The sequence below is a fragment of the Pelodiscus sinensis genome, chromosome 10, assembly GCF_052426305.1.
Source record: "Pelodiscus sinensis isolate ZL-2025 chromosome 10, ASM5242630v1, whole genome shotgun sequence".
NCBI lineage: Eukaryota > Metazoa > Chordata > Testudines > Trionychidae > Pelodiscus > Pelodiscus sinensis.
The window spans coordinates 51095061-51109102 of NC_143061.1; the positions used below are offsets into that span (position 1 = coordinate 51095061).

Here is a 14042-nt window from a genome sequence, read left to right on the forward strand (position 1 = left end):
AAGTACAAAAACAATAGAGCACTGTAAAACTTAAAACAAAAATTCAGTTTTCTCCAAATTTCAGTTGTGTTGACGTACCTCCCAGACTCCTCTCAAGTACCCCTAAGGGTACTCGTACCACTGGTCGAGAAACACTAAGCCGGCATATCCAGTGTTTGATATCTGCAGCTTCTCCTTTGAATCATGCAGTGTGTGCATATCTCTCTCCCTGCAGCAGCCAGCTTCCTTCTTTCTTGGTGGGTCCCACGGTTAAAAAAGGATTTCTGTGCTACACAAGCATGTTCTTTTTGTTCCTCTCTTTCAGCCTCTGTGGTTTTTAACAACTAGCACTAACACCAAGTTCCTTTGTTTCCCCTTTCTTGGGAAAATCCTCTGCTTCACACCTCAGCTCCCTGCAAAGAATCTGGAGATACCTGTTTTTACCTAGAGCGTAGCCATCCTATTGTCCTAACGTACAAGGAAGCTATTCTTGTCTCTAGTCTGGAACATGCCACTATTCCTGATGGCACAGGGCTGACTCCACATTCAGCGAGCAATTCAATGATAAAGCAATTTCATAAAAAACGGCCGGAAGTCATAAGCTGTATATAGATCACTCTCCCACACTGTCAGTGTCTCTCATTAACACCAATTACACAACTCAATTTGGAGGCTGAGATCACAATTTGACAGGCCCCAGCCCCCCAGGGAGGTTGCAGGGGGAGGGGGCTGGAGAACCAATGCCAAGCCTTTGGGGCCAGATCCAGACAAGCCTGGGGCTACATCCAGCCCCCGGGCCTTAGGTTCTCCACCCCTGGCTAAGCTTATCGAGTAGACAACTGCGGTATCAACTACGCATTTCCTCCCCTCCACCGCCTCTATGAGAGGCCACTGGGGGAGAGGCAGTAGCCAGTGCTGGGGGTAGCCGGCTTCAAAGCTGGTTCCCCCCAGCACTGGCTCTGTGGTGCCACCTACTCCTACCCCCGCTGCCTCTATCAAAATCAGCAGGGGGGATAGGGAGGTTGCTCTGGCAGCAGCCCCTGCCAACCCTATCCACCGTGAACAGAAACTATTTCAGCACCAGACCCTGTTTGCAGTGGGCACCAGAAGCTGCTGGACTCAGCGCAAGCTGGGACTGAGCAGTCGCAGCTCACGCTGGTATGGGCTGCTGCGACTCTGCATTTTAAATACAGTAGGAGCCCGGCGGCTCTTACTACATTTAAAATGCAGAGCTGCAGTGCAGGTGGCTTCCGGAGCCAGCACGAGTCGGGACTGCAGAGCGGTCCTTATCGATTAGTCAGATAACCACAATTTAACATCCCTAATGCACACTTCACACAGCTCCGCCAATAAACCCAAACCTGCATGACCCAGTGCCATGCTTCCAGGGAGTTATGTGAATTCGAGTTTTATGAAACACTCTACGTTTGTGAATATTCTCACATAGGATTCACAGCCTAATTCTGCCATCTCTCTCCCTTCAACTCACTGAACATTCTTCATCCCAGACACAACTCATCAATTTCCCAGAGACGCGTAGTTAATTTTATAGTGAAAACAGCTTCAACCGCCAATCTAATAGTTTCCACCTCTATGAACTACCTTTCATTTTCCTTAGATAAAAGACAAGTTAATATTTTAAAGCATCTGCCAAAACCTAAGCAATAAGATTTTTTGTAGAGCTGCACTCCCTAGAGATCTGAATCCTAAACTGCAGCACTCTTGGTACTTTGACCATGGACTTTTACACCGCTTAACTCTGAATGAGCAGATTTCAGGCTAGACCAGTCCTCAGAGAGATAAATATACCACATGGTATTACACTTCTTGGGACTAGAATCAATTAGCTAGATGTGTTTCTCTTATGATACATACCAGATCTGTTAGGCCTACATGCAAAAAATGCACTAACACCCGAGCACTGCCACAGGCAATGTTTGTCGGTACAGCTTGTCCCCAGATAAAAGTTTAATTTTTGTTTATTCTACATCTTGATGTCTCGTTTTCTTCCCTGATACCAGAATGGGAAAGCTGACAAGACAGAGCATTCTCTGGGAAAATGACCATCTCTCACCCCCAAGGGTCACATTCCTATATGTCTTTGGACACTCTGCCCCTAAACAAGAGGCATTCCTCTTCATGGCAGTCAGCAGAGTGAGCACAGACAAGAATAAGAGTCCGGGACTCGTATAATCAGAAAGGAAGCGTGGCAAAAGGTCGGCATGACTAGTCAGTGGGTATAAAACTTAGTTCATATGGCGAAAGTCTCTACCTACCCACTTATTCCACGTAGCGCTGGAAAAAGACCTTTCTTCCTTCTGTACTTCCAGAGGACAAAGTCCTCCCAGAAAAAATGTTCCCAAATGGAACTACACAATTCTGAAATAAAGGTGCAGTTGGAAAGTTAATGACATGTTAGAGAGAGCTTCCAAGTCATTCATCTAGGAGCAAATAATCATGAAGAGAACGAAAAATTAATGATCCCCATTGCTCTAGCTCCTGCCTTGGTAGCGTAATACCTGTCACAGCTAGCAGCTAATTAAGTCTACAACTGAGCAAAAGGGAAAAGACCTGGTGCTGACAGCTTACTGTTAGCAATAGCTCCCACAGCCCCCACTTAAGTAGTGTTGAAAACAGGTTAGCTGCTAGTACAAAAAAGGAAGCACACTGTTTTCAGCATTATTACTGAAAACATGACAAACCGAGTGGCTTACCACACTTGGCGTCATGGTGTTCAGGATAGTGCTGTTCTGCCTGAAATAGCTGTTAAATCATCTTAAAAGTCAACAGAAGGGGGGAACAAGAGGCAACCCTTTGCTGATAATTCTGTCAGCAACTGGCCCTTTTCTTGGCTGTAGACAAGGCTTCAAGAGAGTGCATCTGCACAAGAAGCCACTTTCTTCTACTGCAATTCCAGTTCAATATTACATATTCAATTACGTATTACGTTCTGAAAGGAGTTCTTGTGTCCTGCAAAAATCTTGCTTTTCTCTGCTCTTCAGGGATAAGCAGAGGGAAGAGTTGGAGCGCACACTCAGGAAGGTAGATTAAACACAGGATATAATGTACTAAGGTTACCAAAGAGCAAACAAAGTAGAAAACAAAAGCTGCTAGTGTTCAGGCACAAGGGCAGGAACAGGTGCTTATTACACACCAATCAACCTCCTTGTAAGGGAATGAAATCCCTTTCCAAACAAATATTCTCCAGTCTCTCTCCTTCACTTCACAACTCCCTGTCTATCCTACTAGAAATCTGTAGTCACATTTCACCTTTTCCATACAGTACCTTCATCCGTTTGAGAAGCACCTGCCACTTTTTTGGGTGCTAAAGAATAATAACAATAATGATGATAGCTACTCTCTGCAGTGCAACTTCTTATAAGGACCCTTCAGCTCTATCTTCATTCTCTCAGGCAATGCCACAGAAGACTCCCTCAGATGGCTTCCCGCTAACTCTGCATGTCCCATTTGAACAGACTAACAACCAGTTTCAGCAAGTCCAGATTAAAAATCCTGGAATGCGAGACAGGAAAAGGATTTCTAAATTATTCTTTTCACAAGCTAGCACTGAGTCAGAAAGGTCTGTTTACCAAGGGCCGTCTCCAGCAGAAAAAAGTATCTGCTGAGGATTGGTATGCAAATAACTTAAGCAACGGAGTGTTTAGAAACTAGAGTAAATATAACAAGAACTGGGGACAGGCCTGCACTGAATGAGGGGGAAAAGCAGTGATATGCTTGTTAGTGAAAATGAAGACAGCAGTTCCTGTCTGCAGCCATATTTTCTATTCTTACAGAGAAGAAACTCTGAAAGCAACCAATATTATTATAGATAATAAAACACACCAGCTGACTATGTACAAGCTTTTAAATTGTGCGCACATGCAGGCGTGGGAAAGACAACAATCCACTCAGAAGCCTGGTTACTCAAAGGCACTGTGATCTTGTCCTGTTTATAGAAGATATTTTGACATGGAGAAGATGGGGGGAAAATCTCTCCCTCTGTTCATGGGACTACACAGCTGGTCCCCTTCCAAGAGGTCAATACCTCCCTGACACACACTATCTGTCGACAGAGTGGTGGGGTCAGAGACAATCTTCCCACCCATGAAATATGGTGGCTTCCTGAAGCATGTGACTGTGTATGTTATGGGGAATGCACTGGAGTGTGGAAACTCTCCTTCCCTGCTTGGTGCCTTCATCCCCACTACCTTGAAGACCAGCACATTCCCTGAAGCATAATGCCCTGAGCTTGTCTGTGTGCTGAGGAGACTCCCCTCCCACATACAAGAAGGCTAGTTATTTCCAGAAGCATATTATCATGGTCCTGTCTGAGTAGGGAGGGACTAAAGTAGGATCTGACATTTTGGGGAGTCCTGGGAACTGGCAGACCACATGGAATTCTCTGCTCTCTCCTAACGTACACACATCAGACCCCAGTCTCAAGGGCCGAGTCTGACTTCCTGTAAAGAGCTTGCAGCAGACGTTCCTATATTCCTTTTCCTGATTAAAAACAAGTAACATGTTCTTTCTCGGTGCTTACACTTCAAACCAGCACAAGTGATCTTTAACTCTGGCAACTCTTGATCCAGCAAGAGAAAGATCCCAGATGTCAGCAGACTCTCAGCCTGACAGCTAGCTGCAACAGTTCTGAGTAATCAGCTCTTCCTTTGAGAGCAAGCGTCTTCAGTGAAAACATTAACACCAGCTACTCTTCAAGGGCAGGTCAGTACAACAGAGACATTCACTTTCAGGGGAACCGTCCATTTCCATCCCACTTCCCCAGGAGGGTGCTGTCTCTTACTTGCCTGATGAAGTTAGAGTGAAATAGCAAGAAAATGGTAATGAGGCAAATGTGACATTCTACACTTGAGAGAGGAGTGGCTGGAGGAGGATAATGTCCTAGGTTTCCTCCCTTCACAAGAAATGACATCATTCTCTCATTCACGAGTGCAAGCAACTCCATACACCTCTTCCCTAAATCGACAGCAACTCGTATTGCGCCCTGTGACAGTGGTTCAGGAGACGTCTCACTTACAAAACAGGATGCATTTCCAACTGCACCACAGCCAGCAGCTTACTTCTGCACACCCATTCCAGACCTATGCAATTTTTGCATCTGCATCTGCCCAGAAAAGCATCATTCACTTTCAAAGCCAGAGAGCCTGAAGTACACTTACTCCAAAGAATCTGAACGCCTGGGGGTCCGCTGTCCGCAAGCAGGTGCTGTCTTTGTGCTGGACTGGGCATCGACACCCAATTCAGTCTTAAAGTTGAAGACCCACAGTCAATCCTTTTCTAAACTAGAAGGTCCTGACCATGTCTCCTCCAGCTCAGAACAAACAAGATTGATTCTTTGACATAAAATTAATAGGATTATTCCTCGTTGCAGCCACACTCTTGGAGCTCTGTTGTACTCTCCACAAGCTGATTAGCTGTCTGCTTAAGGAGGAGCTGGGACAGATTTGCTTCTGCTGGCAGTGAAGCCGGGAGGCAGGCGCTGAGTGGAATAATATGCTGTTTCCTGTCTGTGCCAGAGCTCAGAGGTTCGTCCCAACAGAGAGGGGTGGAGAGGGTTTTATGGAGGCGTCCAGGAGTTCAAGCTCCACCTCTTCAACAAAGCAGACTTTGACAGCAGAGAAGGGATCAAGAGTAGGGCGACTGGCAGCCCGGCTGTGTCTGTGCATCAGCTCCAAACAGCAGCTTTCAGGGCAGTATCAATATAGGGAGACCAAACCACACACTGCCTGCTACAGCTGACATCTGGGAACTTTCTCCTGCACAATCTCTAAGCTCTGAGTAAACTGAGATGATGAATTCATGTTGAAATCTGCAAAAAGGTCAATAGAAGCAGAAGTTGGGTGAAAGTCCAGACATTCCCCAGAGAAGAATGTCTGCTAGAAACAAGTAGAAAACCAGTTCCAGAGCTGCTGACTGGAAGCATCACAGGATTTGTAGCTGGAAAGATCCAACTGCCCTTCTAGTCCATCCCCTGTTATGGCAGGTACATTTTAATCCTCAGGAAATACAGAACAGATATTTTTATTTCAGCCTGGGCTGTCCTTTAAAAATCATGGGTTATCTGCTCCCATCACAACACAGCTGAATCTGGGATCAAAGTGCTTCCAAATAGGCATTCTTACTCCTATCTCCAAACTTGGGAGAAGTACATTAAAGCAATCTAAATAAGTTGAGTACATAATCAAAATCACAAGAACAGGTTGAACCTATCTAGTCCGGCACTCTCATGACCTGACTGGTGGAAAATCAGAGAATTTGCCAAACCATGGGAGGTCTAGCAGCATTACCAACACTTCCACTGCTTACTGAGCTCTTAGAAGACATGTAAGGGTAAATCAGAGCTAAACAACAGCACAAAATACTGACAGCCAAGATTGGGGGCTGTAAATAAACTTGATGGGACTGCAGGAAACTTGGCTACAGGACATCTGGCTAACTAAAACCATGCCAGACCACAGATGTTGCCAGACCACAGTGTGCTGGACTATAGAGGTTTAACCTGTAAGCCTTTCCTTGCTCTAAATCTTTGTATTTCTCCCTTGTAGCTACCTCTATTCAGCAAAGAAATCAGCTGTCAGATATTACCAATCTCTTACAAAAAGACTTATCAGTACACCTTTATGTTACAATTTTATTCCTTTATTTATGCAACAGATGACCCTTTTGGCGCTGCACTGCTGCTTAGCACTGAGATCCTACCTGCATCGTGTTTTTAAGTATCATCCTTGCCTCAGCTAATCCCAAGCCATTCACACAAGCCATTCTCTGTTCTTGTTGCCTCTCCCCAAATGTATTGCCTTAACATTCTCAGCATTTAAAAACACCTTCCCTTCTTCTGCCCATTTCCCTGATTTACGGGCATTACCTTTTCTTTGCGCTAAAACCAAATCAAGCCACTCTCCTGACAAAGTGGAACTAAGGTATGTTGTGCTAGTTATCTTATGGTTTGTCATTTAGTTCGCAGTGACCCAGGATGTAAATCTACACCAGACGAGCCTGCCACAGACTAATTGTCCTTGTGAATCCTGCTGCAGTGCATTAACAGTGCATTAATTCATGTTGCTCTAGATCTAAGTAAACTGTAAGATCAAAGCAAACATGTAAGTAGGGTCCACACAGACAGTCTGTGGCAAGCTAGCGTGGGGTAGTTTCACATCCCAGTTTGCTGTAAATTAAATGTTGGTGTAGACAAAGCCCCTAGCCTTCAGGCACTCATCCTGGCTGCCTGATCTCTCTTGATCCTGAGGCATCTCTTCACATTAGGTATTTATAAGCTCCTTCCACTTTCTTTCTTGCTTCCTTTGCTTCTTGTTTTGTCTCCTTTCTTACCAGTGTTTTGTTCCTTCTTTCCTCACTTTTCCTCCTACTCCAATCTCTCATAAAATCTCCTCCCTGCCTGCCATCTCCTTCATTAGCACCCAGGCATCCTCCTATTAAAATATTGTTCAAGCAGCTCTCACACAGCGGATCCACTTTTTAGTCCTCAAACTATACTGTTCTTTGTAAGACAGGAGGACAGAGTAGGGTAATGAGCTCTGGCCAGCTTGGAGACCAGATATAAAGAAACAGATTGTCCTGCCAAAATCCAGGAAGATGGCAAACTTTTTAGTATTAAAGAGTAGGTGGTATGGTCAGTGGATTTAGGAGCAGAGGCAATTCTAACTGGGAGATGGAGCCAGCTCCTGAACTTAAGCCAACTTTTAGTCTGAACTTGAAGCATGGTATTTGCCCATTAAGTAGATAGCTGTATGAACACTGGAGCATCTTTTCTCAGAGAAGGGCTAGGTTTTGCCATATCAGAAATCAAACTTTCTATTAAACAAACTGAGAGCAGTGAAGACAAACAAACTCTGAAATGCAAAGGACAACTGCCGTTGTTAGATAGCACTAGATGATGGCTATCACAGATTTAAACCAACACTTATTACTAACCCTTCTCTGCTTTGAAAAACCGGGAAAAAGTTCTTTCCTTTCACACACTTTTAAAATGGATCAAAAGATCTGCATCTGGGAGGGGAAGCAAGCTGGGAAGCTGAAGAAGGGAAATCAGAGAGCTGGAGAAAATTGTAGGGCTCTGAGGAATCCTAAGCAATGACTGCAGTCATGTGGCAGACCAAACGGTACAAAAACTACCCAACCTTTTGATTAGCAGAGTAGTTTTTATAGCTCAGGGTGGACCACAGTCAAACCCACAGTATGAACCTCGATAGATGGAAAAGACAGAAAATCACAGAGGCCACATTATTCTCCCACCTGAGCAGCCATGATACATGAGCCAGAGAGACTGAGCACCATTTGCTGTTTCCTGAGAACAAAGCTAATTCTCCTCAGTCCCTAGGAAAGGCAGGGGAGAAGCGTGACCTGGCAGAGATTCCTCTTTCATGGCTGTGCTCAGCTGCAGGAAGTTGCGTAAGCTACACGACAATTCTCCTGCCTCCCCCAATACATTCATTGCCCCGACAGAGGAGAGCGATTCCCAATTACCACAACCAGTGCAGTAACACTGACACCACTTCTACAGCATCTGATGAAGTGGGTCTTTGCCCACAAAAGCTTATGCTCTAATAAATCTGTTAGTCTATAAGGTGCCACAGGACTCCTCGTCACTTCTACAATGTTTGCATGACCTGAGCTCTATTGGAAATAATCCTGAGTTTTTACCTGTAAAAATTATGATTTATAGATGGAGAAGCTGGGGCAGGCATTGGTTCTTCTCATGGCCACAGGGAGAATACATATCAGTAATGGGATTAGAACTCAAGGGTTCCTGATTCTTTGTCCTATGAATGAATCACTAGACCCCAGAGAGTAGCATGAGTACTCACTCTCAGACTCAGCAAGGCTGTCTCAGCCTCGGGGTGAGTACCAGACTGGAAGACGCCTACTGTGAGAAAATGCTGGAATTTAACCAGATTCTAGGGTTTATGCCACAGCCACTTTGCTCAGATCCAGCTGATCAAAGGGCTACAACTGGGGATGAGGCTAATACCTATTGCCAGGATCCTGACATACACAGACATAGGCAGAACTAGCCCCAGATCTGCAACCTTACCTTAACTACCTCTTCTCTTCCTCCACTTCCACTATATACATCAGCATACAGCTCTTTGTAAATCCTGTAAGAGCCCTTTTAGTTCCTCCTCTCCCTAACTACAATTTGTAATTGGCTAGGACACATATATAGACCTCTGCATTCATTTAATCTGACCTCCTGCAACGTACACAACACAGATGTTCACCCGTAATTCCTGCTGCAGAGGGAATTACGCTGTCCTGCTAAATAAATGCTCAGTATTAGAAAGGGTTAATAAACCTTAATTTAACAAAAATGTTAAATCTATGCCTTTAAAGAAACAATCAGCCAAAATTTCATGTATGGATGAGGATGACTTACAATTGCTGTGGGGAACATACATTTGTATTTCTTGACTTTTCTGCACAAAACCCTAGCCATATTGTTGCACTCCTCATACATTTGCATTAAACAGGAACATTCAGTTTTGTGTATCATACCGTAGAAACCACTGAAACCCTCAGCAGGTAATAATGGAATCTCTCTGCCACAAACCAAACCATGTAACCACCTCCCAGCTGCCCTTTCAACAGTGGCTGAACAGCAATGTTATCTTCCCTAGTGAAGGGACCAGGACTGGAGGCGAGAGGTTTCCAAGCCGGGCAGAATATTCAAATTCAGAAAGTGAGGAGAAGGGGAAGGAATGGAGAAAGCATGGAAGTAGTCTGATAAATCCTACCGTGAAGCTGTTGTTGACATTCTTAGTGCTGGATTCTGCCACACTGGCATCTGTCAGATCAACCTCATCGAAAATTATCGACTGGGGGGAAAAAAAAAAAATCAGAACAGTGAATTAGGTGTGTAAGAAACATCCTTAATGGGATTCCTATATAGATTTCATCCCATGCCCGCCAGACGGGATTTGTGCTGAATGGGAGTGGGAGGGACAGTATGCAACAGGACTCACCAGAACAGTTCCGTGAATGCCCCCGGCCCCCTTCTCAGTAAATGCTCAGGGATCGGAGGCATAGCTACATTTTGAACTGTAAATTCAGTTCTTATAAAAGGAGCAAGATTAACAGTCTTTCAGAGCAGCCATGCTCAGTCAAGATATTGACAAATTTAGTGTCAAGATGGTTGAGGTTATATCTTTTATTGGACCAACGTCTGTCGCAGAGACCCAAGTTTTCGAGCTGACACAGAGCTTTTCTTCGGGTCACTGGTATGGCATATTCTAGGCTTCCCAGGTCTTCCCTTTATCCACATTTTCTCTTTCCTACTTCAGTTCCTACTGGGTTTGAGCTCAGTCCCAACTATGGGGGATGGAGATGAATGTCTGATGCATAGCATCACTGCCTGATCCCCAGGAACCCACTGTATTTTAAACATAAAGGAACAAGGTGTCAAGCTGTACTCTGAGTAAATGAAGCCTTTTGTGGTGACAGAGCCTATGGACAGACACCTCGAGGGCCACTGTCTCTCCTGGATCGAGGACTCACTGTTCACAAAACTCCTCCATCATCCCAGCGGCCCTTTCCTCAGGCTCAGATGCACATTCCGCGCCTCACCTTTGCAGTTTTTGCATAGTACAGCGTTCGTCCTCGCAGTTTGAAATATCGCCTCTTCCAGCGCTGGAATGAGCTGGTCTGTTTCATTAGCATCCCCTCTTTTATGACAGTCTAGAAGCCAAGAAAATATGGGATGAAATTTGATGTACGTAGAACTTTTTAACACTTTCTCACACACATCACAAAAGGACCGCTCAGATTTATAGCAATATTCTTAGCACCCTCTACTGGAAACACTTAACAAATTATCAACATTTTGTACTATGACAGAAAATGTAGCAGACTTGAGAAGCATTCCAGCCCTCACACGGTGATGATGTGATTTCACAAGGACACAGATTTCATGTCTGTTCAAGTGATCTTCTCCAAGTGTAACTGTGATGCACAATGTGTAACAGTCACACTTGATAAGGCCACACTCTAGCCATGTCCAATTGGAACTCTATGATCTCAGAGTGACCATGAACACACACACACACACACACACTGGGTAATACCAGACCTGTCCATTCCTGCCATGTGAGGCCATGAGCATTTAACTAGCACAGGAGGTAATCTGCCAGCATACAAGGGTGAAGAGAGAAGCAAGAGTAAGGCAGGAAAAGTCTCCGGCTTCAGCATTTGGCACTTTTCAGATATTCTTGGCACTGCCTCAGTGCTCTCTGGCTGGCTGCCATTTCCCAGGGCTGAAGTGCCAAAACTGTCTACGCACATTGCTCTGGGTTTTTTAAATTGCTCCATAACTAGAATGACACACATGCATAGCCACACTCTATACACTCATTCACATACTATGCATATGAAGCTACACAGATATATTTAGTCCACATTCATTTCATCTTACATCAACAAATACATCTGTTACTCCAGTGGAAGGCAGACTGTGGATAGCAAGAGCTAAATTAGAATAACGTCCAGGTTCTATCTTTAAAATAGAAAAAAGGGGGAAAAATCATCATTAAGATTTCAACTTTCTCTGACTGGCTGTGCATATATGCTGCCAGTGCTTCAGCTCAGCAATAGCCAGTGGAAAACATAGCCTCCAGTAGCCCAAATCGGTCAATGACAGAGTCCTATTGCATAACACCCAATTAAGAGACAAAGACCAAAGGTTTAGGTAATTCCTGTATGACAGGTTATTCTCTAACTTCAGGCTAGGAAAAAGACACACATTTGGATCTCGATGAAACATCGCCTCGAAAGAGAGTCAGGTCAACGGTCAGAGTGTCAATTAAGACAAACCTTACCCTCATTGCATAGTCAGTAACAAGCTACTACACAGCTTAGGGATGTACTAGTGTAGTCAATTAACTGATAAGCAAAAGCTCGTAAGTTAATGCTATCGACAACACACATTCCCCGCCCCCACCAGTAAATTTTTTTGCAGTCTGGGCAGCAGTCTGGCTCAGTCCTGGCTCACACTGGGTCTGAGACCTACCCCTGCTGCAGCTCTGCATTTAAAGTGTACTAGGAGCCAGGCGGGCAGGTAACCTGGTTCTGTTCTGGCTCGTACCAGGAGTTCAGATCCTCCCCCAGACAGGGGCTGTTGCCACCCTGCCTTGCTGCCTCTGTATCAGAGGCAGCAGCACGGAGAGACAGGGGGCTCCCCAGGCATGGGGCACAACGGCTGCCAGCCCAACTCCAGGGACTATAGAATAGTTTAGTAACTGGTAAGAATTCATGAGGTTAATCAATTATTCAATTAACCGATATTTAACATCCCCAACACAGCTGTGAAATCCCTCCAAGAGCTGGGGGAAAATACACTTGAATTGTTCCGAAGTGTAACAGAGGTGCTTTTGAATGTGCTTAATCTGCTGTGTAATGTGGGCCCTTGATTTCTGAAAGAGCTGCAGATTTTAATATGTTCTGCAAACTGGTCTGTGTCAAACTCAAAAATACATTCCCCCAAAAAGCCCTTGAAGAGAGATGCCGAATACCAGAAACATCAGTAAGATCCAGTGACACCCTCCATCGCACTGGCCAAAGCTAACCACAAACGAGAGAGCGATAATCTGCCAGGTGGCAGTAGGGAATATAAAACTGCAGCAGTTTAAACGATTAGCTAACAAGCATCAGTTAATCAGTTCCCGTGATGGTTATACTCTTTGCTGGCATGTGGTAGCTCCCGGCTGCAGACCTTGTCCCCAGGGAGCCGGCTGCTGCCTTGCACTATAGGCTTTGATAGAGAGCCTGCAGCACAGGGTGGAAGCTGGCTCCCTGGAAGTAGGGCTGGCTGCTGGCTCTGCTCCTGGGGAGCCGGCTGCACTGCGGGTTCTGCAGTATAATCCTTATGCTGTACAATCCTCAGAGCGTTAACCACTAGGATTTGTACGGGTTACATGGTTACTTTTTTAACCATTTTTTACATCCCTAAGTGGCAGCACGCTGCTCTTAATACTCAGTGAAAACTTAGTGGGACAGGAGTCCTTATGTCCAGTCCAGCCACTATGGTCCCAGGACTGGCCGAGTGCCGCTGCTCCTCATCAGCTCAGTACGCTGCAGAGAAGTTCAGAAACAAGACTGCAGGGCTGGCCCAGAGGCGGTGCTAAGCTAAAATGGGGAGAATAGCACAGCCCTGCCTCACAGGGGCATTGTGAGGCTAAATACATTAAACAGGGTAGGTTGCTCAGATCCTGGGGGCCCTATAAATACCTGAGATGGGCAGACAAGGGGGAAGCATCTGACAGACTTTGATAAAAGTCCTTGCAGTCCTTCTTGCTTCGAAGTATGGAGGGTGGGTCATAGGGAGGTGACAGGATGATGCAAACATGGAAAGATGATGGGAGGGGAAAGATCGTTGGGATTCTGACAGGAACAAGGAAGCAAGAAATAACTGCTTCCATTCCTTAGGTAGGGGATGGGGCCATGTGGAGAAAAAACAAAACAAAAACACACACACACACACACAAAAAATGCCAAGAGATACTCAACAATATCAGGCTCCAAATTTGGTGTCTGGGAGAGAATGAGACAAAGCATCTAAAAGGAACCATGGAAACAAATCCCATAGATTCCAGTGTCAGAACTCAAGCAGGAGGCCTGCTTAATGGATGCCAATAGATAGCCGAATGCAGCAAGAGGGCCATTTCAAGGTCCTCTTCCTGCACTCCTTGTTCTAAGACATCTGCTTTGGGAGAAGCCAGAACCCGACCCTTTCCAGGCTTAGCTAGCAGCTTCTGGGCTGGCTTGAACCCTTCCCCAGCCCGCAATCAAAGCACAAGCTTGTTTGTAACAGAACATCATCTCTGCTTTTTCTCATAATCCCCGTTTTGTTCCACTCACTCCTTCTACCTTTTGTACTGCTGCTCACATCCCGTTCCCAACCTGATCAGGATACTCCCACACCTTCACAGGTGTCACTCACCTCTGCAAGAGACGTGAACTCCTCCATCTCCTCCTTTAAATCAAGCTCTTTTTTAAAAAAGAAAAAATACTCTACAGAGTGGTCACCTCACCCCTCC

At 45.2% G+C, this 14042-nt stretch overlaps 1 protein-coding gene across 12 annotated transcripts in view; it reads right to left on the reverse strand.

Moving 5' to 3' along the window:
* DGKD (diacylglycerol kinase delta) overlaps positions 1-14042 on the reverse strand; it is a 72258-nt gene that overhangs the window by 42121 nt on the left and 16095 nt on the right. For 6 of the 12 annotated variants that reach the window (XM_075937420.2, XM_075937419.2, XM_075937418.2 and 3 more), the window contains exons 2-3: positions 10579-10689; positions 9750-9830 (exon numbers count right to left, since the gene is read on the reverse strand). In XM_075937420.2, coding sequence (XP_075793535.2) covers positions 9750-9830; positions 10579-10689 — 192 coding nt within the window. Of the gene's footprint in view, positions 1-78; positions 830-2255; positions 2359-5156; positions 7145-9749; positions 9833-10578; positions 10690-14042 lie in introns of those variants that run through there. The other 6 variants (XM_075937425.2, XM_014577478.4, XM_075937424.2 and 3 more) reach the window with 6 other exon arrangements.